Below are 27,095 nucleotides of genomic sequence, written 5' to 3' on the forward strand. Positions count from 1 at the left end.
CAGAGGGTGGTGAGGGATTGGAATGCCCTGCCTGCTGAGGTTGTAAATGCGCCTAGTTTGGGGGCATTTAAGAGATCTGTGGATAGGTTTATGGACGAAAAGGGATTGGTTTAGGTTAGTGGGTCATTGTTCTTTAACTGGTCGGCGCAACATCGTGGGCCGAAGGGCCTGTTCTGCGCTGTAATGTTCTATGTTCTATGTTCTATGTTCTATATCTACCACCCCTTAATTTAAAGCCATGCCCCCTTGTGCTAGCTTTCTCCATCTGAGAAAAAGGCTATCACTATCCACCCTATCTAAACCTCTAATCATCTTATATGTTTCAATAAGGTCCCCTCTTAGCCGCCTTCTTTCTAACGAAAACAACCCCAAATCTCTCAGTCTCTCCTCATAGGACCTTCCCTCCATACCTCCTGGTAAACCTCCTCTGCACCCTCTCTAACGCCTCCACACCCTTCCTATAATGTGGGGACCAGAACTGCACACAATACTCCAAGTGCGGACGCACCAGATTTTTGTACAGTTGCAACATGATGTTGCGGCTCCTAAATTCAATCCCCCTACCAATAAACGCCAAGACACCGTATGCCTTCCTAACTACCTTATCTACTTGATTCCCAACTTTCAGGGATCTATGTACACATACACCTAGATCCCTCTGTTCATCAACACTATTCAGAGTCCTACCGTTAGCCCTATACTCTACACATCTGTTATTCCTGCCAAAGTGAATTACCTCACACTTTTCCACATTAAACTCCATCTGCCACCTCTCGGCCCAACTCTGCAACTTGTCCAAGTCTCTCTGTAAACTATGACACCCCTCTTCACAATCTACCGCTCCTCCGACTTTGGTGTCATCAGCAAATTTACTGATCCACCCAACTATACCCTCATCCAGATCATTTATAAAAATTACAAACAGCAGTGGCCCCAAAACAGATCCCTGAGTCACATCACTTGTAACCGAACTCCATGACGAATATTTTCCATCAACCACCACCCTCTGTCTCCTATCTGCTAGCCAATTCCTGATCCAATTAACTAAATCACCCTCAATCCCATACATCTGCATTTTCTGCAGAAGCCTTCCATGGTGCACTTATCAAACGCCTTACTAAAGTCCATATATACCACGTCAACTGCCTTACCCCCATTCACCTCTTTGGTCACTTTCTCAAAAAACTCAATAAGGTTAGTAAGGCACGACCTACCCTTCACAAAACCGTGCTGACTGTCTCCAATCAATACATTACTCTCTAAATAACTATAAATCCTATCTCTAATAATTTCTTCTAAAACTTTGCCCACAACAGAAGTAAGACTCACCGGTCTATAATTCCCAGGGAAGTCTTTGTTCCCCTTCTTAAACAATGGGACAACATTCGCTATCCTCCAATCCTCTGGCACTATACCTGTGACCAACGACGACCTGAAGATCAGAGCCAGAGGCTCTGCAATCGCCTCTCTTGCTTCCCAGAGAATACTGGGGTAAATCCCGTCCAGCCCAGGGGACTTATCTGTTTTCAAACCTTCAAGAATATCTAGCACATCCTCCTTATCAACTGCAATATTATCCAGTTTACAACCCTGTAACCCAGTGTTCTCCACAGCTACATTTATGTCTCCCTGTGTGAATACCGAAGATAAATATTGGTTCAATGCCTCTCCAATCTCTTCCGGTTCCACACATAACTTCCCACTGCTGTCTCTAAAGCATGCTGTATGCCTTCTTCACCATCTTTTCCACCTGTGCTGCCACCTTTAGGGATCTGAGGATTTGCATACCCAGATCTCTTTGTGTGATAAATACTCCTGACGCTTCTGCCATTTATTGTATAGCTCCCTCCTGCATTAGATCTACCAAAATGCATCATTTCACATTTATCCGGATTAAATTCCATCTGCTATTTCTCCACCCAATTTTCCAGCCTACCTATATCCTGCTGCATCCTCTGACAATGTTCATCACTATCCACAACTCCATCAATCTTTGTGTTGTCCACAAACTTACTAATCAGACTAGCTACATCTTCTTCAAACTATATATCAAATAGCAGAGGTCCCAATACAGAGTCCTGTGGAACAACACTAGCCACAGACCTCCAATCAGAAAAAGACCCCTCCACTGCTACCTCCTATGGCCAGTTCTGTACCCATCTAGCTAGTTCACCTTTGATCCCGTGAGATTTAACCTTTTGCACCAGTCTGCCATGAGGGACCTTGTCAAACACTTTACTAAAATCCATGTAGACGACATCCACGGCCCTTCCCTTGTCAATCATTTTTGTCACCTCCTCAAAAAATTCAACCAAATTTGTGAGGCATGACCTCCTTCGTACAAAACCATGTTGTCTATCGCTAATGAGAGTATTCAGTTCTAAATGTGTATTGATCCTCTCTCTAAGAATCTTCTCCAATAATTCTCCTACCTCAGATGTCAAGCTCACCGGCCTATAATTACCCAGGTTATCCTTGCTACCTTTCTTAAATTACAGAACAACATCTGCTATCCGCCAATCCTCTGGGATCTCACCTGTGTCCAATGAAGAAACAAAGATCTGTGTTAGAGGCCCAACAATTTCATCTCTTGTCTCTCTCAGTAATCTAGGACAGATGCCACCTGGCCCTGGGGGTTTGTTGACCTTAATGCTCCCTAAAACACCTAACACTTCTTCCCTTGTAATAGCGATTTGTTTTAACGGGTCTACACATCCCTCTGAGACACTACCAATCAACATGTCCCTCTCCTTTGTAAATACTGATACAAAGTATTCATTTAGGATCTCACCTACTTCCTCGGGTTCTAAGCATAATTTCCCTCCTTTGTTCTTGAGAGGTCCGGCTCTTTCTCTGAAATCCCTCTTGTTCCTAATATATGTAAAATGCCTTGGGATTCTCCTGACTGCCAAAGACATTTTGTGGCTCCTTTTTGACCTTCTAACTCTCTGTTTGAGTTCTTTTCTACTTTCTCTGTATTCCTCCAGTGCTCCATCTGTTTTTAGCTGCCTGGACCTTATGTATGCCTCTTTTTTTTTGGTTGGATCCACAATTTCTCTGCTTATCCATGGCTCTCAAATCCTACCTTTCCTGTCCTTCCTTTTCACAGGCACATGCCTGTCCTACACTCCTATCAACTGCTCCTTAAAAGACTCCCACATGCCAGACGTGGATTTACCCTCAAACAGCCTCTCCCAATCAACAGCCATCAAATCCTGCCTAATCCAGCTGTAGTTAGCCTTCCCCCAATTCAGCACCTTACCCACAGGACAACAATCATCCTTTTCCATGATTATCCAAATGTTTACAGAATTGTGGTCACAGCTCACCACATGCTCCCCCACTGAAACTTTGATGACCTGACTGGGCTCATTCCCCAGTACTGGGTCCAGTGTAGCCCCCTCTTTTGTTGGACTATCAACATATTGTTCCAAAGAACCTTCCTGGACACGTTTTACAAATTCCTCCCTGACTGGACCCCCAACCGTAAGGGATTTCCAGTCTATATGAGGGAAATTAAAGTCTCCCACTACAACTTCCCTATTTTTTCTGTACCTGTCACTAGGACGCTTGCTGGTATTTGTAGTTTTTTTTTCTTGGGCCCCTAACCCTATAAATTAGTGTAGAGAGGATACCCGACCCTCTACACTGGTAGAGAATCCCACCCTCCCACCTCCTCTAACCTAAATTATAAGAGTGGGGGAAGTTTGTTGTTTGTTTTTTTTAAATTTATTTTTCTGCTGGTAATTGCTTCAGGGATGGCAGTTCAGGCAGTAAGCTGCATCTCCTGTGGGATGTATGTGGTGAGGAAATCTAGTAGTGTTTCAGGGGAGTTTACTTGTAGGAAGTGTGTTAGATTGCAGCTTCTGGAGAAGCGAGTAAAGGAGCTGGAGGTGGAGTTAGAGGAACTCCGCATAATTCGGGAGGCAGAGGTGGAAATCGATAGGAGTTATAAGGAAATAGTCACTCCTAAAAATGAGTCTTGGGTCACTGCCAGGAAGAGGGGAAAGAAGCAATCGGGGGGACAATCCCCTGGGGCGGTTCCCCTCCAAAATAGGTTTTCGGTCCTGGAGGCTACAGTTGAGGAGGAAACAACTGGGGATAGTCAAAGGGACCAGGTCACTGGGGGTGAGCCTAGTGTGAAAGCTCAGGTGGTTAGGGGCTGTAAACGATTGGGCCTCGTGATTGGGGACTCCACGGTTAAGGGGACAGATAGGAGGGTCGGAAGTAAAGGTAGGGACTCAGGGCTGGTGTGTTGCCTACCAGGGGCTGGGGTCCGGGATGTATCTGAAAAGGTATTCAGGACTCTTAGAGGAGAGGGAGATCAACCCCAAGTTATTGTTCATGTGGGGACACATGACATAGGGAGGTTAAGGGAAGGGGATATTAAGCAGAGATTTATGGAGTTGGGGTGGAAACTAAAGGCCAAGACTGATAGAGTGGTTATCTCCGGACTCTTGCCTGTGCCACGAGATAGTTTAGAGAGGAATAGAGAAAGGGAAAGTTTGAACTTGTGGCTGAGAGGATGGTGCAGGAGGGAGGGGTTCAGGTACTTAAGCAATTGGGGCTCGTTCTGGGGAAGGTGGGACCTCTATAAGAGGGATGGTCTACACCTGAATCAGAAGGGGACCAATATCCTGGGGGGTAAGTTTGCTAGGGCTATGCAGGGAAGTTTAAACTGATTCGGAGGGGGGAGGGATCCTGAGTAGAGGGGTTGAAAGTGAGGGGTGCATGGATGGGGACTGCAATGCATGGCATCGCAGGGGTGGGGTGGAGCAGGGTTTGAAATGTGTATACTTCAATGCGAGGAGTATTCGCAATAAAGTGGATGAACTTGCAGCGTGGATCAGTACCTGGGACTTTGATGTTGTGGCCATTTCAAAGACATGGATAGAGCAGGGGCAGGAATGGATGCTGCAGGTCCCGGGGTTTAAATGTTTTAGTCGAAGTAGAGAAGGAGGTAGAAGGGGGGGAGGGGTAGCATTATTGGTCAGGGATTGTATTACAGTGTCAGAGAGGAGGTTTGATGAGGACTTGTCTGTTGAGGTAGTATGGGCGGAGATTAGAAATAGGAGAGGAGAGGTCACCCTGTTGGGAGTCTTTTATAGACCTCCTAAAAGTTCTAGAGAGGTTGAGGAAAGGATTGCGGAGACGATCCTGGTTAGGAGTGAAAGTAATAGGGTAATTGTTATGGGGGATTTTAACTTTACTAATATTGATTGGAATTGTTATAGCTCTAGCTCGTTAGAGGGGTCAGTTTTTGTGCAAAGTGTGCAGGAAGGTTTTTTGACTCAGTATGTAGATAGGCCAACTAGAGGTGAGGCTATATTGGATTTGGTGCTGGGAAATGAGCCAGATCAGGTGTTGGATTTGGAAGTTGGTGTGCATTTTGGTGATAGTGACCACAATTCGGTTACGTTCACCTTAGTGATGGAAAGGGATAGGCGTGAACCTCGGGCCAGTGGTTTTAGCTGGGGGAAGGGTAATTATGAGGCTATTAGGAGAGAATTAGGAAACATAGGTTGGACTAGGAGATTACAGGGATTGGGAACGTCCGAAATGTGGAGTTTTTTCAAGGAGCAGCTACTGCGAGTCTGTGATAGGTATGTCCCTGTCAGGCAAGGTGGAATTGGTAAGGCTAGGGAACCGTGGTGCACCAAAAAAGTTGATTCGTTGGTTAAAAAGAAAAAGGAGGCTTATGTTTGGATGAGACGTGAGCACTCGGATAGTGCACTAGAGAGCTTTAGATTGGCTAGGCGGGAGTTGAAGAGCGAGCTAAGAAGGGCTAAAAGAGGACATGAGAAGACTTTGGCTGATAGGGTTAAGGAGAATCCTAAGGCGTTCTATAGGTATGTCAAGAACAGAAGGTTGGTTAGGGCAAGGTTAGGGCCAGTTATAGACGGCAGAGGGAAGTTATGTGTGGAACCGGAGGAGATTGGTGAAGCATTGAACCAATATTTCTCTTCGGTGTTCACGCAGGGGGACATGGATATAGCTGAGGAGGACACTGGGTTGCAGGGGAGTAGAATTGACAGTGTTACAGTTGATAAGGAGGATGTGCTGGATATTCTGGAGGGTCTGAAAATAGATAAGTCCCCTGGTCGTCGTTGGCCTCTGGTATAGTACCAGATGATTGGAGGTTAGCGAATGTTGTCCCATTGTTTAAGAAGGGGAACAGAGACTTCCCCGGGAATTATAGACCGGTGAGTCTCACTTCTGTTGTGGGAAAGGTTTTGGAAAAAATTATTAGGGATAGGATTTATAGTTATTTGGAGAGTAATGAGTTGATTGGAGATAGTCAGCATGGTTTTGTGGCGGGTAGGTCGTGCCTTACTAACCTTATTGAGTTTTTTGAGAAAGTGACCAAAGAGGTGGATGGGGGTAAGGCAGTGGACGTGGTGTATATGGATTTTAGTAAGGCGTTTGATAAGGTTCACCATGGTAGGCTTCTGCACAAAATGCAGATGTATGGGATTGGGGGTGATCTAGGGAACTGGATTAGGAATTGGCTAGCGGATAGGAGACAGAGGGTAGTGGTTGACGGTAAATATTCATCATGGAGTTCGGTTACAAGTGGTGTGCCTCAGGGATCTGTGTTGGGGCCACTGCTGTTTGTGATTTTTATTAATGATCTGGATGAGGGTATAGTTGGGTGGATCAGTAAATTTGCTGATGACACCAAAGTCGGAGGTGTGGTAGATAGTGAGGAAGGGTGTCATAGTTTGCAGGAAGACTTAGACAGGTTGCAGAGCTGGGCCAAGAGGTGGCGGATGAAGTTTAATGCAGAGAAATGTGAGGTAATTCACTTTGGTAGGAATAACAGATGTGTTGAGTATAGGGCTAACGGGAAGACTTTGAATAGTGTGGAGGAGCAGAGGGATCTAGGTGTATGTGTACATAGATCCCTGAAAGTTGGGAATCAAGTAGATAAGGTTGTTAAGAAGGCACACGGTGTCTTGGCGTTTATTGGTAGGGGGATTGAATTTAGGAGTCGTAGCGTTATGTTGCAACTGTACACAACTCTGGTGCGGCCGCACTTGGAGTATTGTGTGCAGTTCTGGTCCCCACATTACAGGAAGGATGTGGAGGCTTTGGAGAGGGTGCAGAGGAGGTTTACCAGGATGTTGCCTGGTATGGAGGGGAGATCCTATGAGGAGAGACTGAGGGATTTGGGGTTGTTTTCGCTGGAAAGAAGGCGGCTAAGAGGGGATCTTATTGAAACATATAAGATGATTAGAGGTTTAGATAGGGTGGATAGTGATAGCCTTTTTCCTCTGATGGAAAAATCTAGCACGAGGGGGCATGGCTTTAAACTAAGGGGGGGTAGTTATAGGACAGATGTCAGGGGTAGGTTCTTTACCCAGAGGGTGGTGAGGGATTGGAATGCCCTGCCTGCTGCAGTTGTAAATGCGCCTAGTTTGGGGGCGTTTAAGAGGTCTGTGGACAGGTTTATGGATGAAAAGGGATTGGTTTAGGTTAGTGGGTCATTGTTGTTGTTTTTTTTTTGAACTGGTCGGCGCAACATCGTGGGCCGAAGGGCCTGTTCTGCGCTGTAATGTTCTATGTTCTATGTTCTATGTTCTATGTCCAGAATCTCCTTACATATTCGTTCCTCAACTTCCCGTGAGCTGTTGGGAGGCCTGTAGTATATCCTCAGCATAGTGACTGCGCCCTTCCTGTTTCTGAGCTCTACCCACAATGTCTTGTTACATGCTCCTTCCAAATTGTCCACCCTCTGTACCGCTGTAATCTGCTCCCTAACCAGTATTGCTACTCCCCCACCTCTTCTAGCCCCTCCTCTGTTTCACCTAAAACACTTCTACCCCGGAATATTCAGCTGCCAGTCCTGTCCTTCTTTTAATCAGGTCTCTGTCACTGAATCCACATCCAAGTTCCGCGCATGCATTAAGGCTCTAAGTTCATCTTGCCTGTTATACTCCTTGCATTGAAGCAGATGCATTTCAGACCTCCAGGCCCACTGAGTTCATCCTCCTCCAGATTGCTCTTCCTCTTAGGTAGCCTTGTCTTGGCCTCATGCTCATCCCCAGTCTCTACACTTGCTGACCTATTGTTCCGATACCCCCCCATCCCCCGCCACATTTCTTTAAACCCACCTGAACCACACTAGCAAACCTCCCAGCCAGGATATTGGCACCCCTCCAGTTCAGGTGTAACCCGTTCTTCTTGTACACATCCCATTCTCCCTGGAAGATTTCCCAGTGGTCCACAAATCTGAAACCCTCCCTCCTGCACCAGTTCTTTAGCCACGTGTTCAGCTGCACAATCTCCCTGTTCCTAGCCTCACTAGCATGTGACACGGGGAGTAATCCGGAGATTACTACCCTAGGTGTTCTGTTTTTTAGCCTTCTACCTCTCTAAATTGCTCTTGCAGGACCTCCCTGCTCTTTCTGCCGACGTCATTTGTACCAATGTGGACAATGACATCAGTCTGATTATCCTCCCCTTTTTGGATGCTTTCTACTTGCTCAGAGACATCCAGGACCCTGGCACCAGGGAGGCAGACTACCATCCTGGAGTCTCGTTCGTGCCCACAGAACCGCCTGTCTGTGCCTCTAACTGTTGAGTCCCCCACTAGTATTGCTCTCCTATTCTCCCCCTTTCCCTTCTGAGCCACAGAGACTGACTCCATGCCAGAGACCTGGTCAATGTTGATCCAGACAAATGTGAGGTAATGCATTTTGCAAGATCTAATAAAGATAAGTAATATACAATGGCAGAACCCTTGAGTGTATTGATAGGTAGAGAGATCTGGGTGTACAGATACACAGATCACTGAAAGTGGCATCGCAGGTAGAGAAGGTAGTCAAGAAGGTATGCTTGCTTTCATTAGCCAGGGGATTCAGTTTAAAAATTGACAAGTCATGTTGCATCTTTAGAAAACTTTAATTAGGCCGCATTTGGAATATAGTGTTCAATTCTGGCCACCACACCACCAGAAGGACGTGGAGACTTTGGAGAGAGTACAGAAAAGATTTACCAGGATGTTGCCTGATATGGAGGGCATTAGTGATGAGGAGAGGTTGGAGAAACTTAGTTTATTTCACTGAATGACAGAGGTTGAGGGGAGACCTGATAGAAGTCTACAAGATTATGAGGGGCATGGACAGAGTGGATAGTCAGAAGCTTTTTCCCAGGGTGGAAGAGTCAATTACTAGGGGGCACAGGTTTAAGGTACAAGGGGCAAGGCTTAAAAAAAATGTATGAGGCAATTTGTTTTTTTTTACACAGAGGGTGGTGACTGCCTGGAACCCACTGCCAGGGAAGGTAGTGGATGCAAATACAAATACTTTTAATAGTCCTTTTAATACTTGTTATACTTTTAATACTTTTAAAATACTTTTAATAAATGCAATAATTTTAATAGTCGTCTGGACAAATACATGAATAGGATGGGAATAGGGGAATATGGTTCCTGGAAGGGCAGGAGGTTTTAGTTCAGTTGGACAGCATGGTCAGTGTAGGCTTGGAGGGCCAAAGGGCCTGTTCCTGTGCTGTAATTTTCTTTGTTCTTTTTTCCTTTCAAGGGAAATTCTGTTTCTGAAGGCAATGGAGAATCTGGCATTATTCCCCTTAAGAACACAGCAGATTTAATCAAAGTGTCCAAAATCATGGGAGGTTTCCATAGATGTTTCACAGATAGAAAGTATTTACACTGGTAGGAGACTCAATAACCAAAGCACGCTGATTTAATAAATTCAAGGAGCTTTGAGGAGAATGTTATCTTTATTCAGCGAGTTGACATAATGGAACGATTTAACTGATGATAAAATCAAATTCAGGAGTAGATTGCAAAGTGGCATTGGACAAAAACAGAAAGATATACATTGACATGATGGGTCGGATTGATTGTTTCTTCATTATATAACTCCCTAATGCCACACCTCCGGCTACAGTTCTCCTGTTAGTTAAACATTATAAATGTAGGTAAGAAGTAATGTCTCTGGACCCAACTGTTCCAAGTGAATACACCAGATTATTTATAAATTGCTTGTGCTTGAATAGCCTGACAGCATTTTAATTAACATAGATACATTGTGTGTGTGTTTTTTGAACAGTTCCTCATCCTTGTGGGACCATTGCTAAGGAGCGAGCTCGAAGATCAGCTGATGAGATTGATTTTGTGTCAATGAACAGCACGAAGACTACAGACCCAACCAACAGCACAGCGCCAACCAACAGCATTGCACCAAACGATACCAACGCTCAATCTCATGGTTTTGAAGGTGGCTCATCTGTGCCCAGAAAACCAATTGAGAGGATCCTGGGTGGAAAAGATTGTCCCTTGGGAGAGTGTCCATGGCAGGTAGTCCCATTTGGAATACTACGTACAGGTTTGGTGTCCTAATATTGAAAAAAATGTATAATTGCATTGATAGCAGTTCAGAGGAGATTCATTTGACTTTTTCCTGGAACAAGGGGCTTACCTTATGAGGAAAGGTTGAACAGGTTGAACTTATACCCATTAGAATTTAAAAGAATGAGAGGTGACCTTATTTAAACAGTACGGTACAGGTGGCACAGCACCACGGTGGTTAGCACCACTGCTGCTTCACAGCTCCAGGGTCCTGAGTTCGATTCCTGACTCGGGTCATTGTCTGTGTGGAGTTTGCACATTCTCCTTGAGTTTGCATGGGTTTCTTCTGGGTACTCCAGTTTCCTTCCACAGTCCAAAGATGTATGGGTTAGGCTGATTGGCCATGCTAAGAAATTGCCTCTTAGTGTCTAGGGATGCATAGGTTAGAGGGATTACTAATATGTAGGGATATAGGGGTGGGGCCTGGGTGGGATTGTGTTCGGTGCAGACTCGATGGGCCGAAGGGCCTCTTTCTGCACTGTAGGGTTCTATGATTAAACATAAGACAGCATGGGGATTTGATAGGGTGGATTCTGGAAGGATGCTTCCCCTTGTGGGGTACACTAGAGCCAGGGGACTGATTTTAAAATCGAGATGTCTATTGTTTAGGATCCAGATGGGGAGAAATTTTTCTCTCGTTAGTCTGTGGAATTTTCTTTCCCAGAAAGCAGTGGAGACGGCCTCATTGATTTACTCAAGACTGAGTTAGGATAGATTTCTGATTGATAAGGGAGTCAGGGTTACACAGCAAAGCATACTCATGACGTCAGACATAATCTTATTGAATGGCAAAGCAGACTCAAACAGCTGGATAGTCGAAACCTGCTCCTAAATACATTGTTCCCATGTTCATCGAAAAACACGATATTACTAGAAATTAGTGCTGAATATGTTTTTAGTCCAACCACCATACTGAATTGTACATTCAGATCTCCAGCACAGCAGCCTGCCCTCCAAGCTGCCCAATCTTATTTCCACATCAGATCCTGAGTCTAATCCCATACTGCCACTCACCTTGCTCTCTTCAATAACCCACCCAGCTTAATCTAACTCTCCAATGCACTTCTATATCCCACCCAGTCTAATCCTACTCAGTTATCCCTCTTTCTTCACACCCTTTAATATCCCACCCAGCCTAATCCCACTATCCCTTACTCCCCCATACCCTCAGTATTCTACCCAGTCTAATTTCACTTCATCCTTACCTTTCACGGGCTTTAATATGTCACAACTTCTAATCAACTCTCCCACCCACTCCCCATAGCCTCTTGGATCTCCCACTCAATTGAATTCCATTCTCCCATTGCTGCCGAGCACCTTTAATATTCCTTCTTATTCAAGAACCAGTGAATTCCTTTTCAAATGATTGAACAGGCTTGTCTTCAATAATGGTTTGAAACACCTAAATATTTCATCCTTGGCACAAGAACATTCTTTCAATGGGGCGGCACAGTGGCACAGTGGTTAGTACTGTTGCCTCACAGTTCTAGCGACCTGGGTTCAATTCCCAGCTTGGGTCATTGTGTGTGGAGTTTGCACATTGTCCTGTGTCTGCGTGGGTTTCCTCTGGGTGGTCCGGTTTCCTCCCACACTCCAAAGATGTGCAGATTATGCTGGTTATGCTAAATTGCCCCTTAGAGACCTGGGATGTGTCGGTTAGAGGGATTAGTGGGGTAAATATGTGGAGTTACAGGGATAGGGCCTGGGTAGGATTGTAGTTGGTGCAGGCTCGATGGGCTGAATGGCCTCCTCTGTACTGTAGGGATTCTGTAACTTCTATGATTTGGGTGGGTCCTGTCACTTTTTTTCCTCATTATCTTATACTTGCTCCCTCTCATTCTGATCATCGCAATGAGTAAGAGTAAACTACCACAGAAACATTACATAAGAACATAAGAAATAGGAGCAGGAGTAGGCCATCTAGCCCTTCGAGCCTGCCCCGCCATTCAATAAGATCATGGCTGATCTGTCGTGGCTCAGTTCCACATTCCCGCCCTCTCCCCATAACCCTTAATCCCCTCTCTTATCAAAAACCCATCAACCCGCGTCTTAAAAATATTTAGCGAGGCAGCCTCCACCACTTCAACGGGCAGAGAATTCCAGAGATTCACCACCCTTTGAGTGAAGAAGTTCCTCCTCAACTCCGTTCTAAACCGCCCCCCCTTTATCTTGAGGCTGTGCCCCCTAGTCCTACTGTCTTTTTTGAGCGGGAAGAGTCTCTCCACCTCTATCCTATCCATCCCATTCATCATCTTATACGTCTCAATGAGATCTCCCCTCATTCTTCTAAACTCTAACGAGTACAAGCCTAGTTTATTCAGCCTCTCCTCATAGCTCAACCCCCTCAACTCCGGTATCAGCCTAGTAAACCTCCTCTGCACTCCCTCCAAGGCCAAAATATCTTTGCACAGGTGCGGCGCCCAAAACTGCACACAGTACTCCAGCTGCGGCCTCACCAATGCCCTATACAGCTGCAGCAAGACCTCCCTACTTTTATATTCAATCCCCTTCGCTATGAAGGCCAGCATCCCATTCGCCTTCCTGACCACCTGCTGCACCTGCACACACATTTCAGAAAATTCCTCAACACCTTGTGGGAAAAGTCCCAAATTCTGACAAACTTCTCAATGTCCAGTCCTTCATGTGGTTTTAAGAACAAAGAACAAAAACAGCCCGGGAAACAGGCCCTACGGCCCAACGAGCCCGCGCCGCCATTTTAACACTACCAGTCCCCCCCTCCACCCATGGCCCCTATCTATTGTTTTATGGCCATCCACATTGAGGGAAACTAACTTAGGGACAATTTATTCCTGCCAAACAGCCTAATAGCACATCTTTGGGGTGTGGGAGGAAACCGGAGCACCCGGAGAAAACCCACGCAAGCATGGGGAGAATGCGCAAACTCCCACAGACACCGGCCCAAATCCATGTGTCTGCACAGCAATCAGCGATAGTCACTGAGCTGTCGTCTTGCCCAGTATCTGGTCCAGTTTAGGCACTCACTAACGACATGAAGCACTAGGCCAATCTCAAACAATCGAGCAGCCCAAGTACGACCCATCGTGTGTATGCCCCTCGTTGGACACAAGGCAGACCGACTTAAAACCTGTGAATGAAAAGAGAAGAAGCATTATTATCATACCACATCCTTTTACATTACCAGGGATGTCCCAATGCTAATGAACCTTATTTAAAACAATCTCCTATATCCACCCATCTCCAACCCACTCATTTGCCTGTCTAAGTTACTCTTAAACAACTCTAGCGTGCTTGCCTCCACCACCTTACTTGGCAGAGCATTCCATACCCCCACTACCCTCTGTGTGAAAAACCTCCCTCTAATATCTGTGTTAAACCTCTCCCCCCTCACCTTAAGCCCATGGCCCCTCGTACTGTGTGTCTCTAACATAGGAAATAGCTTACCACTGTTTACTCTATCTATACCCTTCATAATCTTATATACCTCTATTAGATCCCCCCTCAGTCACCGTCTTTCAAGGGAAAACAGCCCCAATTTGCTCAATCTTTCCTCATAACCCAGTCCTTCCATACCAGGCAACATCCTGGTAAACCTCCTCTGCACTCTCTCCAGAGTCTCCACATCCTTCCGGTAGTAAGGCGACCAGAACTGGACGCAGTACTCTAAATGCGGCCTAACCAACTGTCTATACAACTGCAACATTAGACTCCAGCTCTTATATTCTAAACCCCTTCCTATAAAGGCTAACATACCATAGGCTTTCTTCACAACCTTCTCCACTTGTACTGCCACCTTCAAAGACTTGTGCACTTGCACCCCCAGGTCTCGCTGCGATTCTATACTCCTTATGGGCTTACCCTTTATCATTTAACTCCCCCCTACATTATTCCAGCCAAAATGCATCACCTCACATTTATCCGGATTAAACTCCATTTGCCGTGTATCTGCCCAATATACCAGCCTAAAAATATCCCGTTGTATTGCCAGACACTGCTCCTCACCGCCTGCCAATCCAGCCATCTTGGTGTCATCAGCAAATTTGCTGATCACACCACCTACTCCCTCTTCCAAGTCATTTATATACACTACAAAGAGAAGAGGTCCCAGTACCGAGCCCTGCGGCACACCACTAGTGACAGACCTCCAGCTAGAAAAGGACCCCCCCACTACTACTCTCTGACTCCTCTTTGCAAGCCAGTTCTCAACCCATCTAGATACCTGGCCACGTATCCTATGAGCCTTAATCTTTTCTACCAACCTACCATGAGGGATTTTGTCAAATCCATGTAGACGACATCAACCTTCATCGACCGTTTTTGTCACCTCCTCAAAAAATTCTACCAGATTCGTAAGGCAAGACTTCCCCTTTACAAAGCCATGCTGCGTATCCTTAATCAGATCGCAATGGTCTAAGTGCTCATACATCCTATCCCTAAGAATCCTTTCCATCAACTTGCCTACCACTGACGTCAAACTCACCGGCCTGTACCCAAGTGAATCTACTGTATTTTTTTGATTGATTTTATATCCTTCCTAGAATATGATCAAAATTGTACACAATGTTTTCAGCTGAGGCATCCATAATTTCTGTAGAGTTTCTTAATTCTACCCATACATTCATCACTGCCTGTTTACCTCTCATTTTATCCTCTTTTCACGGAAATGATTTCATCCTTAATCTCTGAGACAATTCATTGCAATCTATCATTTTCCATCTTTCCCATACACTTCGAAATTTATTGATTTTGTTGCCATTTCTATAACCATGTCTCTGTAATAGCTGGCACGCCGCACTCTCCAAGTTAAACTAGTGTGTGCAATCCATTCACCTTGCTCCTTATATTCTATGTGTTTGCATAAAGAAAGCTTGTTAGTGCCAGGCACCACAATCTATTCTTCAGATCCAATGTCTCACTTATGCTTCTTATTGATCTCGTTGGGATTAACTTTTAGATTCCCATGCTTCTGCAAAGCTGAAAGCATAATTCTAACTCTTATTCTACTCTTTTGCTTTTAATTTGTTTTAGAAATATTATTATTACATTTTCCACCTGAGGTCTATCACTGGCACCAAAGCTTCACCCACCCCCCTCCCCAAAGTCTCACCTCCCCCTCCAAGCCTCACCCCCCTCAAACCCCTTTTCCAAATAAAATGTATTTATGAATAAAATTTAACTCATTGCCTATATCAACATTCACGGTCATGTCTATCTCTCTGATAAATATTCCACCCAGTTCATTCCCACTCTCCCCCTTACTTCCCACATTCCTTAATATCCCATTCAGCAATTATTTAATATTTCTGTCATCACTTTATGGTGTTATTCTGTCTATTCCTGAATGGAATAGACAGAATAACACAACTCCTCATTCACCTGATGAAGGAGCATTGCTCTGAAAGCTATGGGTTTATGGGGATTAGATGGAGGGCAGGGCCTGAGTGGAATGTTATTTCAGAAAGTTGGTGCAGATTCGATGAGGCAAATTGTCTCTTTCTAAACTAAAGGGATTCGAAGATTCTCACTCTATGAAGGTGATGAATTTAAAATTAATTACAGTATTATAGAATCCCTACAGTGCAGAAAAAGGCCATTTGTTCTGTGCTGACTCTCTCTGAAAGAGTATCTTACACAGGCCCATTCCCCCACCCTATTCCTATAACTCCACTCATTTACCATGGCTAATCCATCTAAACTATACATCTTTGGACACAGAGGAGCAACTTAGCACAGTCAATCCAGCTAACCTGCACACCTTTGGACTGTGGGAGGAAACCGGAGCACCTGGAGTAAACCCACCAGACACAGAAACTGTGCAAACTCTGCACAGATATTCACCCAAGGATGGAATTGAACCCAGGTCCTTGATGCTGTGAAACGGCAATGCTAACCACTGTGATACCCACTTGTCTCCGAGTCAGGAGCTATGGGTTTGATTCCCACTCCAGAAGCTGATGACCACGAAAGGTGGAGTTATAACATGAGCAAACATGTTGATTATCAACTGGTAAGTACTTGCAATCTGCCTACCACAGAATTTTACAGTGCAAAAGGAAGTCTTTTTGCCCATCATGTCTGAACTGACTCTCCAAATGAGCATCATGATTAGTACCATTCCCCTGTACTCATACACATTGCTTCTATTCAAATAATCATTTATTGTCCTCTTAAATGCCTCAATTGAACCTGCCTCCACAGTACTTGCAAAAATTGCATTCCAGACCCCAACCACTCAGTGTGTAGTGGGAAGAACGGCAGAGTCTCCTGGTCAGCCTTGCTTGATGTTGAATGGTTCCCCTCAAGTTACAGCTTCTGTGACAGACTGGTGACATATTTCAGGAAGAACTACCCATGGAAACAGGCAAACGTTCAAAAAACAGTTTATTTTATTCGTGTCACAATAAGGCTTACATTAACACTGCAACGAAGTTACTGTGAAAATCCCCTAGATGTCACACTCTGGCTCCTGTTCACTGAAGGAGAGCTTAGTATGGTCAATGCACTCAACCAGAATGTCTTAGGACTGTGGGAGGAAACCAGAGCACCCAGGGAAACCCAAGCAAACTCAGGGAGAACATGCAGAGTCCGCACAGGCAGTCACCCAAGCCAGGAATTGAACCCAGGTCCTTGGTGCTGTGTGGCAGCAATGCTAACCACTGTGCCACCCAACTGAGGTTTGAAATTGAGCCCACTTCAAACTTAATATGATCACCACTGGCATTGCTTATGAACAGAAAACTAGCTGAGCCCAATGGAAATGTGCCACTATGCCGAACAATGTGTTGGCTGCGACCACTCCTTGTATCAATCGATGCAGAAAAGCTTTGTGGGCCTTAATTGTTCTTAACTTGCCTGTGCTCAGCCTACTGAATATTCTGATGCTTTATCTAAATTGTCCACAGGTTCTTCTAATTGATGAAAATGGCAAACGGTTTTGTGGAGGCACCATTCTGACTGAGACTTTAGTGGTGACTGCAGCCCATTGCCTAAACCAGACGCTTACCATCACTGCTGTTGTTGGTAAGAAATCTACTCTTTAAATTAGCCTCTTTGATGAATAGTGAATCCCACTGAAAATAAGACTAATGTCATCAGGAAACGAAAGTGATTCTTGGGTCATGATTATGGGCAGAATTTGCCCCAAAAATGGCAAAGTGTCATTTTTGGTGAGGAAACCGATGCAATTCCTGGTGGCAACAGCAACGCAATTGGAATGCAATCTTAAGGCACTCCTACGGCACTTCCCCCATGTGAAAAGTGCCACATCTGAGGTGCAAAACTACTGATCCACCTGACGTGGGAGATCACCTGGGTTCTTCAATCAATGTGTTGCATTGAAATGATTTCACAGCACTCAGAATCATTCAAGCCAGGAAGATGGCAGCTTAAAGCTCAGTTTCCAGGTTCTTGAGCAGACTCTAACAATACTTTTGGATGCAGGTAAGCGAGGCAGACAATAATCTACCCACAGGTTAGGACATAGAATATAGAAGAGTATAGCACAGGATCAGGCCCTTCAGCCCACGATGTTATGCCAAACATAACGCCAAATTAAACAATGCCTTCTGCCTGCCTTTGGTCCGTATCCCTCTGTTCCGTACATATTCATGTGTTTATCTAAAAGCTACTTAAACATCCCAATTGCATCCACCTTCATCACCACCTGTGGCAGCGCGTTCCAGACACCGACCACTCTCTGTGTAAAAAACTGGCCCATCACATCTCCACTGACCTTTCCCCCTCTCACTGTAATACCAGGCTTGACCCCTGGCATTAGACTTTTCAAGCATGGGCAATAAGCTGTTGCAAAAAATGGTTTATATTGACAACCTCATTATTTGCCATGGGGCCTTTTAAATTAGAGTCCCCACCCAGGCTCTATCTCCCTACCCCATGTATTTATCCTGCTAGCCCCCCTCAGACTAAGGGGTAATTTAGAACATAGAACACTACAGCACAAACAGGCCCTTCGGCCCACGAGTTGCGCCAATCAACCTAAACTTCGCATCTTTGGAGTGTGGGAGGAAACCAGAGCACCCAGAGGAAACCCGCACAGACACGGGGAGAACATGCTAACTCCACACATACAGTCACCGAAGCCGGGAATCAGACCCAGGTCCCTAGTACTGTGAAGCAGCACTGCTAACCACTGTGCCATCGTGCCCCCATAATCCAGGGTCTTGATGCCAATTGTAGTGTCCTATCACCAATCTGGTTGAGACAGGCCTTCTCAGCAAAGGCCAGGGATCTCATGAGGCCACCTCACTCCATCCCAATGTGGGGGGGATGGTTGTTTTCTCAACGTTGTCATTATTTGTTGCATTTTTTAAATTACCTGTGAGACTGGGGAACTTTCTCCACAGCAACACCTCAGCCAATTAGAATCCACTTGCTAACCAATCAGCACTCTTTTCTTCTGTGATAAAAATTATGGCGATCATTTTGAAATTTGGTGTTCTTGAGTTTGTCCTGATGAGTGCAAGATGAAAAGCTTCAACAGCATATCGCCTTTTCAGCAATATTCATATTCTCGATAAAAGCAAAATACTGCAGATGCTGGAACGTGAAACAAAAACAGAAAATGCGAGCAAATCTCAGCGAGTCTGACAGCATCTGAGGAGTGAGAACAGAGCCAACATTTCAAGTCAGTCAGCATCATCCAGATTTGAAACATTGGGGGTGATCTTACCAAAAAATTCAAAGAGCAGAAGGGGCAAGAAAACGAGAGAGTTTCAGATCCATTTTTTTTGGATCTTATGCACTCTGTGCAAAGAAAAAAGCCCTCAATCTCATTTCCGCCACTAGGAGGAGTGGCCAAGGCCCAGCTCACCTGAAAGCTGGCTGATAACCACAGAGTGCGCAATTGGACACGTGCAGGTTTCTTGCTGAGATCAGCTGAGACCTGTAATGTTGGCAGGAGACACCCAACAATGTGACGAATCCTGCTGGGAGGGAACGTCGGCAGTGGTCATTGCGAAAAATATTACCAAGAAAAAGGGGATTCAATGTCAGGAAAGGATGAATGATCTCCTGCAATCTACAAAGGTAAGTCACTCCTGAGCATCCGACCATTCCTTTACCCCCGGAATGTCACCTCGATCCACTTGCTGCCATCTCGCAGCTTCCCATCAGCATCATCCTCAATGTTCACCCTCCGCACACCTCAACAGAGGTTCTCCCTGCTTAGACATGGTGCCCACACATGTCAAGCTCATTCCCTTTTACATCCCTGCAGGAGAAGATAGCCAACAACCAGAGAGAGAGAGAGAGAGAAGATGGACAGGGAATACCCGAGTTAAGGATCCTTGACACCCTTGGAGGTGAGGCCTTTGGGGCTCACAGGGGGAGGGGCAGGATGGGCCGACATGGACAGCGAGGCTGGCCTGTGACAGAAGTGAGGAACCACTGCACCTTCATCCAGATAACAAGTCTCCAGAGAGTTATTAAGTGCCCAACCCTTGTCCTTGCCATGGACTAAAACGTACCTTTTACCTTGCAAGAACATCAACCAATGAGCCTCAGCGATCAACCATCAGAACACCCCCCTTTCCATTCCCGACAGAATCTCAGAGGAGATCTTTGAGGAGGATTCGGAAAGTACATCACAGCTGTCACCCTCGCCATCACAGAGACAATCATCTTGGTGGGAGGGATTAGCAGACAGATTTCTGGCTCACTATCTGGTGAGCGCAGTCTTGAATCCAGGCTGACACTGCACATCTGTACAGGAACATCCCAGGGATTGGGCAGAGGTCTGCTGGATCTCAGGACAAAGCTGTGCCCCAGCCAGGCACCGAGAATCTGGACACATTCATTCCACAGCTGCTGGGAAATGCAAAAGGAAAACCGGGAATCCAGGCTGGGTTGTCAACGACATTTCTGCGACTGCAAGGCAATTTGGAAGAGACGCTGAACATTCAGTCACACAAGATGTTGCTTGCAATGCGTGGCACCCAGGCAAGAGCTGGAGACCATCCCAGAGTCTTCCACCCAGGAGACTTTCTCAGTGACCAGCCCTTCTGAATCACCCTTTCCTGATACCAATGATTCTCAGGGTAGCAGGCAGAACTGGGTGAGGAGGCAACATCAGAGCCAACCAAAAGTTGGCCAGGTCCCACCATGTCCAGACACTCCAGATGCCCACTAAAAGCATCTCAGGCAGCAGGCCATGGAAGGCAGCAGGCTCCACCTCCTGGCAATGATCATTGGTTGGTGGGAGGGCTCAGAAAATCAGTGGGATTGTTGTTGATTTAAACTCGGTGGGCAGAATGGCCTCCTTCTGCACTGTAGGGATTCTACGACCCTCAATCTCCCATGTGGGACCTTGTCAAAAGCTTTGCTAAAATCCATAAATCCAGCAACTGAACATCCCTCATCCACACACTCGATCACAGTATTAAAATATTAACAAATTCGTTAGACAGGACCTCCATCTGACAAAGCCATGCTGACTGTCCCTAATTAACCCATGTCTTTCCAAGTGGAGATTAATTCTCTCCTTATGAATCTTTTCCAATAGTTTCCCTTTCACTGATGTGAGACTCATTGGTCTGTAATGTCCTGGTTCATCTCTAACACCCTTCTTGAAAAGTGGAACCAAATTAGCCATCCTCTTAATCCTCTGGCCAGAAAGAAATTTAAAAAATGGGTCAGAACCCTAGCAATTTCCTGCCTCGCTGTCCACACAGAACCTGGAACACAATTCATCCGGGCCAGGGATTCATCCACTTTTACGCCTGTCAGAGCCTCCAATATCTCCTCATTTCCCCCTATGTCAAATTGTGTAAGTTCCTCACAGTCCCTTTTCCTGTATTCTGTACCTATATTCTCCTTTTCCTGAGCCAGGAGTTCGACATAAACAAAACCTGAGGGGCATCAGACCTTTCCTTACTGTGAGTAGTTATCATCCTCCTGTATTGTCAGGCTGAACATGCACAAGGACAACCCAGAGCCAGCACCCTGAGATGTTTTGTGATGTTTCGAGATTTATCCGTGATAGGTATGTCCCTGTCAGGCAAGGAGGATTTGGTAGGGCTAGGGAACCGTGGTGCACTAAAAAAGTTGATTCGTTGGTTAAAAAGAAAAAGGAGGCTTATGTTCGGATGAGGCTTGAGGGCTCAGGTAGTGCATTAGAAAGCTTTAGATTGGCTAGGAGGGAGTTGAAGAGTGAGTTAAGAAGGGCTAAAAGAGGACATGAGAAGACTTTGGCTGATAGGGTTAAGGAGAATCCTAAGGCGTTCTATAGGTATGTCAAGAACAGAAGGTTGGTTAGGGCAAGATTAGGGCCAGTTACAGACAGTAGAGGGAAGTTGTGTGTGGAACCGAAAGAGATTGGAGAGGCATTGAACCAATATTTCTCTTCGGTGTTCACGCAGGGGGACATGAATATAGCTGAGGAGGACACTGGGTTGCCGGGGTGTAAAATAGACAGTATTGCAGTTGATAAGGGGGATGTGCTGGATATTCTAGAGGGTTTGAAAATAGATAAGTCCCCTGGTCTGGATGGGATTTACCCTAGGATTCTCTGGGAGGCAAGAGAGGTGATTGCAGAGCCTCTGGCTCTGATCTTCAGGTCATCGTTGGTCTCTGGTATAGTACCGGAAGATTGGAGGATAGCGAATGCTGTCCCATTGTTTAAGAAGGGGAACAGAGACTTCCCCGGGAATTATAGACCGGTGAGTCTTACTTCTGTTGTGGGCAAGGTTTTAGAAAAAATTATTAGGGATAGGATTTATAGTTATTTGGAGAGTAATGAATTGATTGGAGATAGTCAGCATAGTTTTGTAGCAGGTAGGTCGTGCCTTACTAACCTTATTGAGTTTTTTGAGAAAGTGACCAAAGAGGTGGATGGGGGTAAGGCAGTTGACGTGGTATATATGGATTTTAGTAAGGCGTTTGATAAGGATCACCATGGTAGGCTTCTGCAGAAAATGCAGATGTAAGGGATTGAGGGTAGTCTAGGAAATTGGATCAGGAATTGGCTAGCAGATAGGAGACAGAGGGTGGTGGTTGATGGTAAATATTCGTCATGGAGTTCGGTTATGAGTGGTGTGCCTCAGGGATCTGTTTTGGGGCCACTGCTGTTTGTAATTTTTATTAATGATCTGGGTGAGGGTATAGTTGGGTGGATTAGTAAATTTGCTGATGACACCAAAGTCGGAGGTGTGGTAGATTGTGAGGAAGGGTGTCATAGTTTGCAGGGAGACTTAGACAGGTTGCAGAGCTGGGCCGAGAGGTGGCGGATGGAGTTTAATGCAGAGAAGTGTGAGGTAATTCACTTTGGTAGGAATAACAGATGTGTTGAGTATAGGGCTAACGGGAGGACTTTGAATAGTGTGGATGAGCAGAGGGATCTAGGTGTATGTGTACATAGATCCCTGAAAGTTGGGAATCAAGTAGATAAGGTTGTTAAGAAGGCATACGGTGTCTTGGCGTTTATTGGTAGGGGGATTGAATTTAGGAGTCGCAGCGTCATGTTGCAACTGTACACAACTCTGGTACGGCCACACTTGGAGTATTGTGTGCAGTTCTGGTCCCCACATTATAGGAAGGATGTGGAGGCATTGGAGAGGGTGCAGAGGAGGTTTGCCAGGATGTTGCCTGGTATGGAGGGGAGGTCCTATGAGGAGAGACTGAGGGATTTGGGGTTGTTTTCGCTAGAAAGAAGGTGGCTAAGAGGGGATCTTATTGAAACATATAAGATGATTAGAGGTTTAGATAGGGTGGATAGTGATAGCCTTTTTCCTCGGATGGAGAAAGCTAGCACGAGGGGGCATGGCTTTAAATTAAGGGGTGGTAGTTATAGGACGGATGTCAGGGGTAGGTTCTTTACCCAGAGGGTGGTGAGGGATTGGAATGCCCTGCCTGCTGCAGTTGTAAATGCGCCTAGTTTGGGGGCGTTTAAGAGATCCGTGGATAGGTTTATGGACGAAAAGGGATTGGTTTAGATTAGTGGGTCATTGTTTTTTAACTGGTCGGCGCAACATCGTGGGCCGAAGGGCCTGTTCTGCGCTGTAATGTTCTATGTTCTATGTTCTATGTTTCTGTAGCGTTCACCCTCCTATGGGGAGAGCGGGTGTGGTCCAGAAGGTCTTGTGGAACTCCTGGACAATGTGATGATCCAAGTGTGCAAATTGGGAAGCGATCAGGAAATCCCTGGTCCTCCTGCCCAAGTGAACCCTTCCTGCTGCCTGACCTCCAATCTCCAACTCCTCCTCTGGCTTTCCCTCCACTTCGTATTGAACATCCTCTTCGGAGGAAATGTTCCACTTCTGGCCTTCATTGAGTTTGTTGTCCCGCTGCTGTGTTAAGTTGTGGAGGGCACAGCGACTATGATGATGACTCTCTGTTGCAATGGTGCAGGAATAGCCATGAGTGCCATTGATGAGGCCCTGGACCTCAGTAATCCCATCATGGGAGCCCTGGATCTGTGGAAGTCCAGTGATGGCACTGCTGGAGGCTGCTGACCATCTGGCTGAGCTGGTTTTTCTCCTATTTGTGAAGTATGCTCTCTTGCTTCAAATGCTGATTTCAAACATTGAGAGATTTCAAACACTGTTTTTTCTCTGCTGAACTTCCTCAATTTTCAGCCTGCCGTCATTGTGAAGAGCTTCCTTCTCAAACTGCGAGTGCCGAAAGGTCTCCTGCTGTTTTCTCAGCTCACTTTGTTTCGAGATCTCCAATCTGCTTCTTCAAATGTCTTTATTCCCTTCACATTTCACCTCCTCTCTGGCAAGTGTAGCCTATATCTCCTCTTCTCTCTTTGGGAGAGGGTATAGTTGGATGAGGGTATAGTTGGGTGGATTAGTAAATTTGCTGATGACACCAAAGTTGGAGGTGTGGTAGATTGTGAGGAAGGGTGTCATAGTCTGCAGGAAGACTTAGATAGGTTGCAGAGCTGGGCCGAGAGGTGGCGGATGGAATTTAATGCGGAGAAGTGTGAGGTAATTCACTTTGGTAGGAGCAACAGATGTGTCGAGTATAGGGCTAACGGGAGGACTTTGAATAGTGTGGATGAACAGAGGGATCTAGGTGTGTGTGTACATAGATCCCTGAAAGTTGGGAATCAAGTAGATAAGGTCGTTAAGAAGGCATACGGTGTCTTGGCGTTTATTGGTAGGGGGATTGAATTTAGGAGTCGCAGTGTAATGTTGCAACTGTACACTACTCTGGTGCGGCCGCACTTGGAGTACTGTGTGCAGTTCTGGTCCCCGCATTACAAGAAGGATGTGGAGGCGTTGGAGAGGGTGCAGAGGAGGTTTACTAGGATGTTGCCTGGTATGGTGGGGAGGTCCTATGAGGAGAGACTGAGGGATTTAGGGTTGTTTTCGTTGGAAAGAAGGCGGCTAAGAGGGGATCTTATTGAAACATATAAGATGATTAGAGGTTTAGATAGGGTGGATAGTGATAGCCTTTTTCCTTGGATGGAGAAAGCTAGCACGAGGGGGCATGGCTTTAAATTAAGGGGGGGTAGCTACAGGACGGATGTCAGGGGTAGGTTCTTTACCCAGCGGGTGGTGAGGGATTGGAATGCCCTGCCTGCTGCAGTTGTAAATGCGTCTAGTTTGGGGGCGTTTAAGAGATCTCTGGATAGGTTTATGGACGAAAAGGGATTGGTATAGGCTAGTGGGTCATTGTTTTTGTAACTGGTCGGCGCAACATCGTGGGCCGAAGGGCCTGTTCTGCGCTGTAATGTTCTATGTTCTATGTTCTATGTCAGTTTAGTTCTGCAATTGGCTGCTGTAGCTCAGCAATTTGATCTTGCAGGTCTCAAGTTTCATCTTCCAACTTCCACTTTGATTTCTCCACCTCTTGTCTGTTTTATCTTCCTTCTTCAAACATTCTTCAAAATCTGTAATCACCAACTGTGAGATTAATTTGAAAACCAGGGATGGAATGTTCCCATCCTGCCCACTCTGGACTAGTAGCAGGTGGGACAAGAAATTTGGAGGACCATTCAAATAAAGATCCACTAACCTTGGGCAGAAATTTTCGGTCTTGCGGCTGCACTTGGAGTATTGTGTACAGTTCTGGTCCCCGCATTATAGGAAGGATGTGGAGGCATTGCAGAGGAGGTTTACCAGGATGTTGCCTGGTATGGAGGGAAGGTCCTATGAGGAGAGACTGAGGGATTTGGGGTTGTTTTTGTTGGAAAGAAGGCGGCTAAGAGGAGGCCTTATTGAAACATACAAGATGATTAGAGGTTTAGATAGGGTGGACAGTGATAGCCTTTTTCCTCGGATGGAGAAAGCTAGCACGAGGGGACATAGCTTTAAATTAAGGGGTGGTAGTTATAGGACGGATGTCAGAGGTAGGTTCTTTACCCAGAGGGTGGTGAGGGATTGGAATGCCCTGCCTGCTGCGGTTGTAGATGCGCCTAGTTTGGGGGCGTTTAAGAGATCTGTGGATAGGTTTATGGATGGAAAGGGACTGGCTTAGGTTAGAGGGTCATTGCCTTTTTCTTAATTGGTCGGCGCAACATCGTGGGCCGAAGGGCCTGTTCTGCACTGTAACGTTCTATGTTCTATGTTCTATGTGTGGCCAGAAAATCCCACCCCAGGTCTTCAACATTTTCTTCTCTTTGGTCAAATTTGAATTCTTTTAGCAGCAAGACATCTTCTTCCATTTTGGTTCAACTGTTACTTTCTTAAGTTGAAGCTTCTGTCGAGTTCCTTCCTTCTTCTTCACAAAGCTGCATTTCTAGATCCTGAATGTATTGCTGCATTTTCTTTTTATTCTGCAGCTGCTGGAACTCTTCCTGGGGAGAGCTTGCATCATCTTTTTCACTCCCGATTCTGCTGTCAATGTCTGTTGTTTCCTTCCGCTGCTCTGCTAACAGCATTCGGTTACTTTCAGCCTGTTGTTGGATTGCTGTGTGAGATTTGCCTGCTGTAGTATATTTTCTTTTAATTCAGCAATAAGATTCTCTTTCAACTCAATTATTTTATCTTCAAATTTCTCCAGTGCTGCATATGTGGAGCTTTTTCTTCTTTTGCTCACAGCCTCTGCCCACATTCTCCAACACAGCAATATAGCTGAGGGAGTTCCATTACGCTGGGATCTTTGTAGGCAGAGAACTTAAACAAACTTTGACATGAGTTTTAGGTAAACAGTGCAGTGATCCTATACTTATTGTCACAAAGTCTGTTCAATATAAGGAAACCAGTTCAAAACCTAGCTCTTTGTTGAGTGTGATGTTTACATTGATTATCTTCCCTATATATTTGACTAGATAGTTAAGCTATTCACTGGTGCAGTCAAACCAAGATAGACAGAAAGTCTGTTAGTCAGTGATCAAAAAGTTAACAGGCTCAGGTTCTCAGCCTATCCCAATTCCAATTTGAGGTCACACACCAAACAATGCCAGGTTGTCAGACTCTCAGTTTGCTCACCAGGTAGTCAAACACATTCTCTCAGGTTGTTCTCTCAATTTATAGTACTTTGCAAAGTGCTCAGCTGGGACAATGCTGTTTAAGCCCCTTTTTTTTACCTACTCCTGCTTCCTGTTCCAGAAGTGTGATGCTATGTGGCTCTGGCCAAGAGTAAATGCAGTAAGAAGTCTCACAACACGAGGTTAAAGTCCAACAGGTTTATTTGGTAGCACAAGCTTTCAGAATGTTACTCTTTCTTCAGGGGAAGAAGGGTAAATGTTCAGAGAGATACTGCCTTTCTCGATTCAGCCCATGGCTGTGTTCCAGTGCAAAAACACAAAAACAGCGGCCCAACCATGGCTAGCAAAATT

The 27,095-nt window shown here is 45.5% G+C and overlaps 1 protein-coding gene across 1 annotated transcript in view; it reads left to right on the forward strand.

Moving 5' to 3' along the window:
- The window catches only part of LOC145352997 (coagulation factor X-like), an 87,223-nt gene that overhangs the window by 49,440 nt on the left and 10,688 nt on the right, over positions 1-27,095 (forward strand). The window contains exons 6-7 of the mRNA XM_080203310.1: positions 10,077-10,324; positions 17,257-17,374. Coding sequence (XP_080059436.1) covers positions 10,077-10,324; positions 17,257-17,374 — 366 coding nt within the window. The remainder of the gene's footprint in view (positions 1-10,076; positions 10,325-17,256; positions 17,375-27,095) is intronic.

Source organism: Carcharhinus amblyrhynchos, chromosome 15 (genome assembly GCF_965287045.1).
Source record: "Carcharhinus amblyrhynchos chromosome 15, sCarAmb.v2.hapA, whole genome shotgun sequence".
NCBI classification, from domain to species: domain Eukaryota; kingdom Metazoa; phylum Chordata; class Chondrichthyes; order Carcharhiniformes; family Carcharhinidae; genus Carcharhinus; species Carcharhinus amblyrhynchos.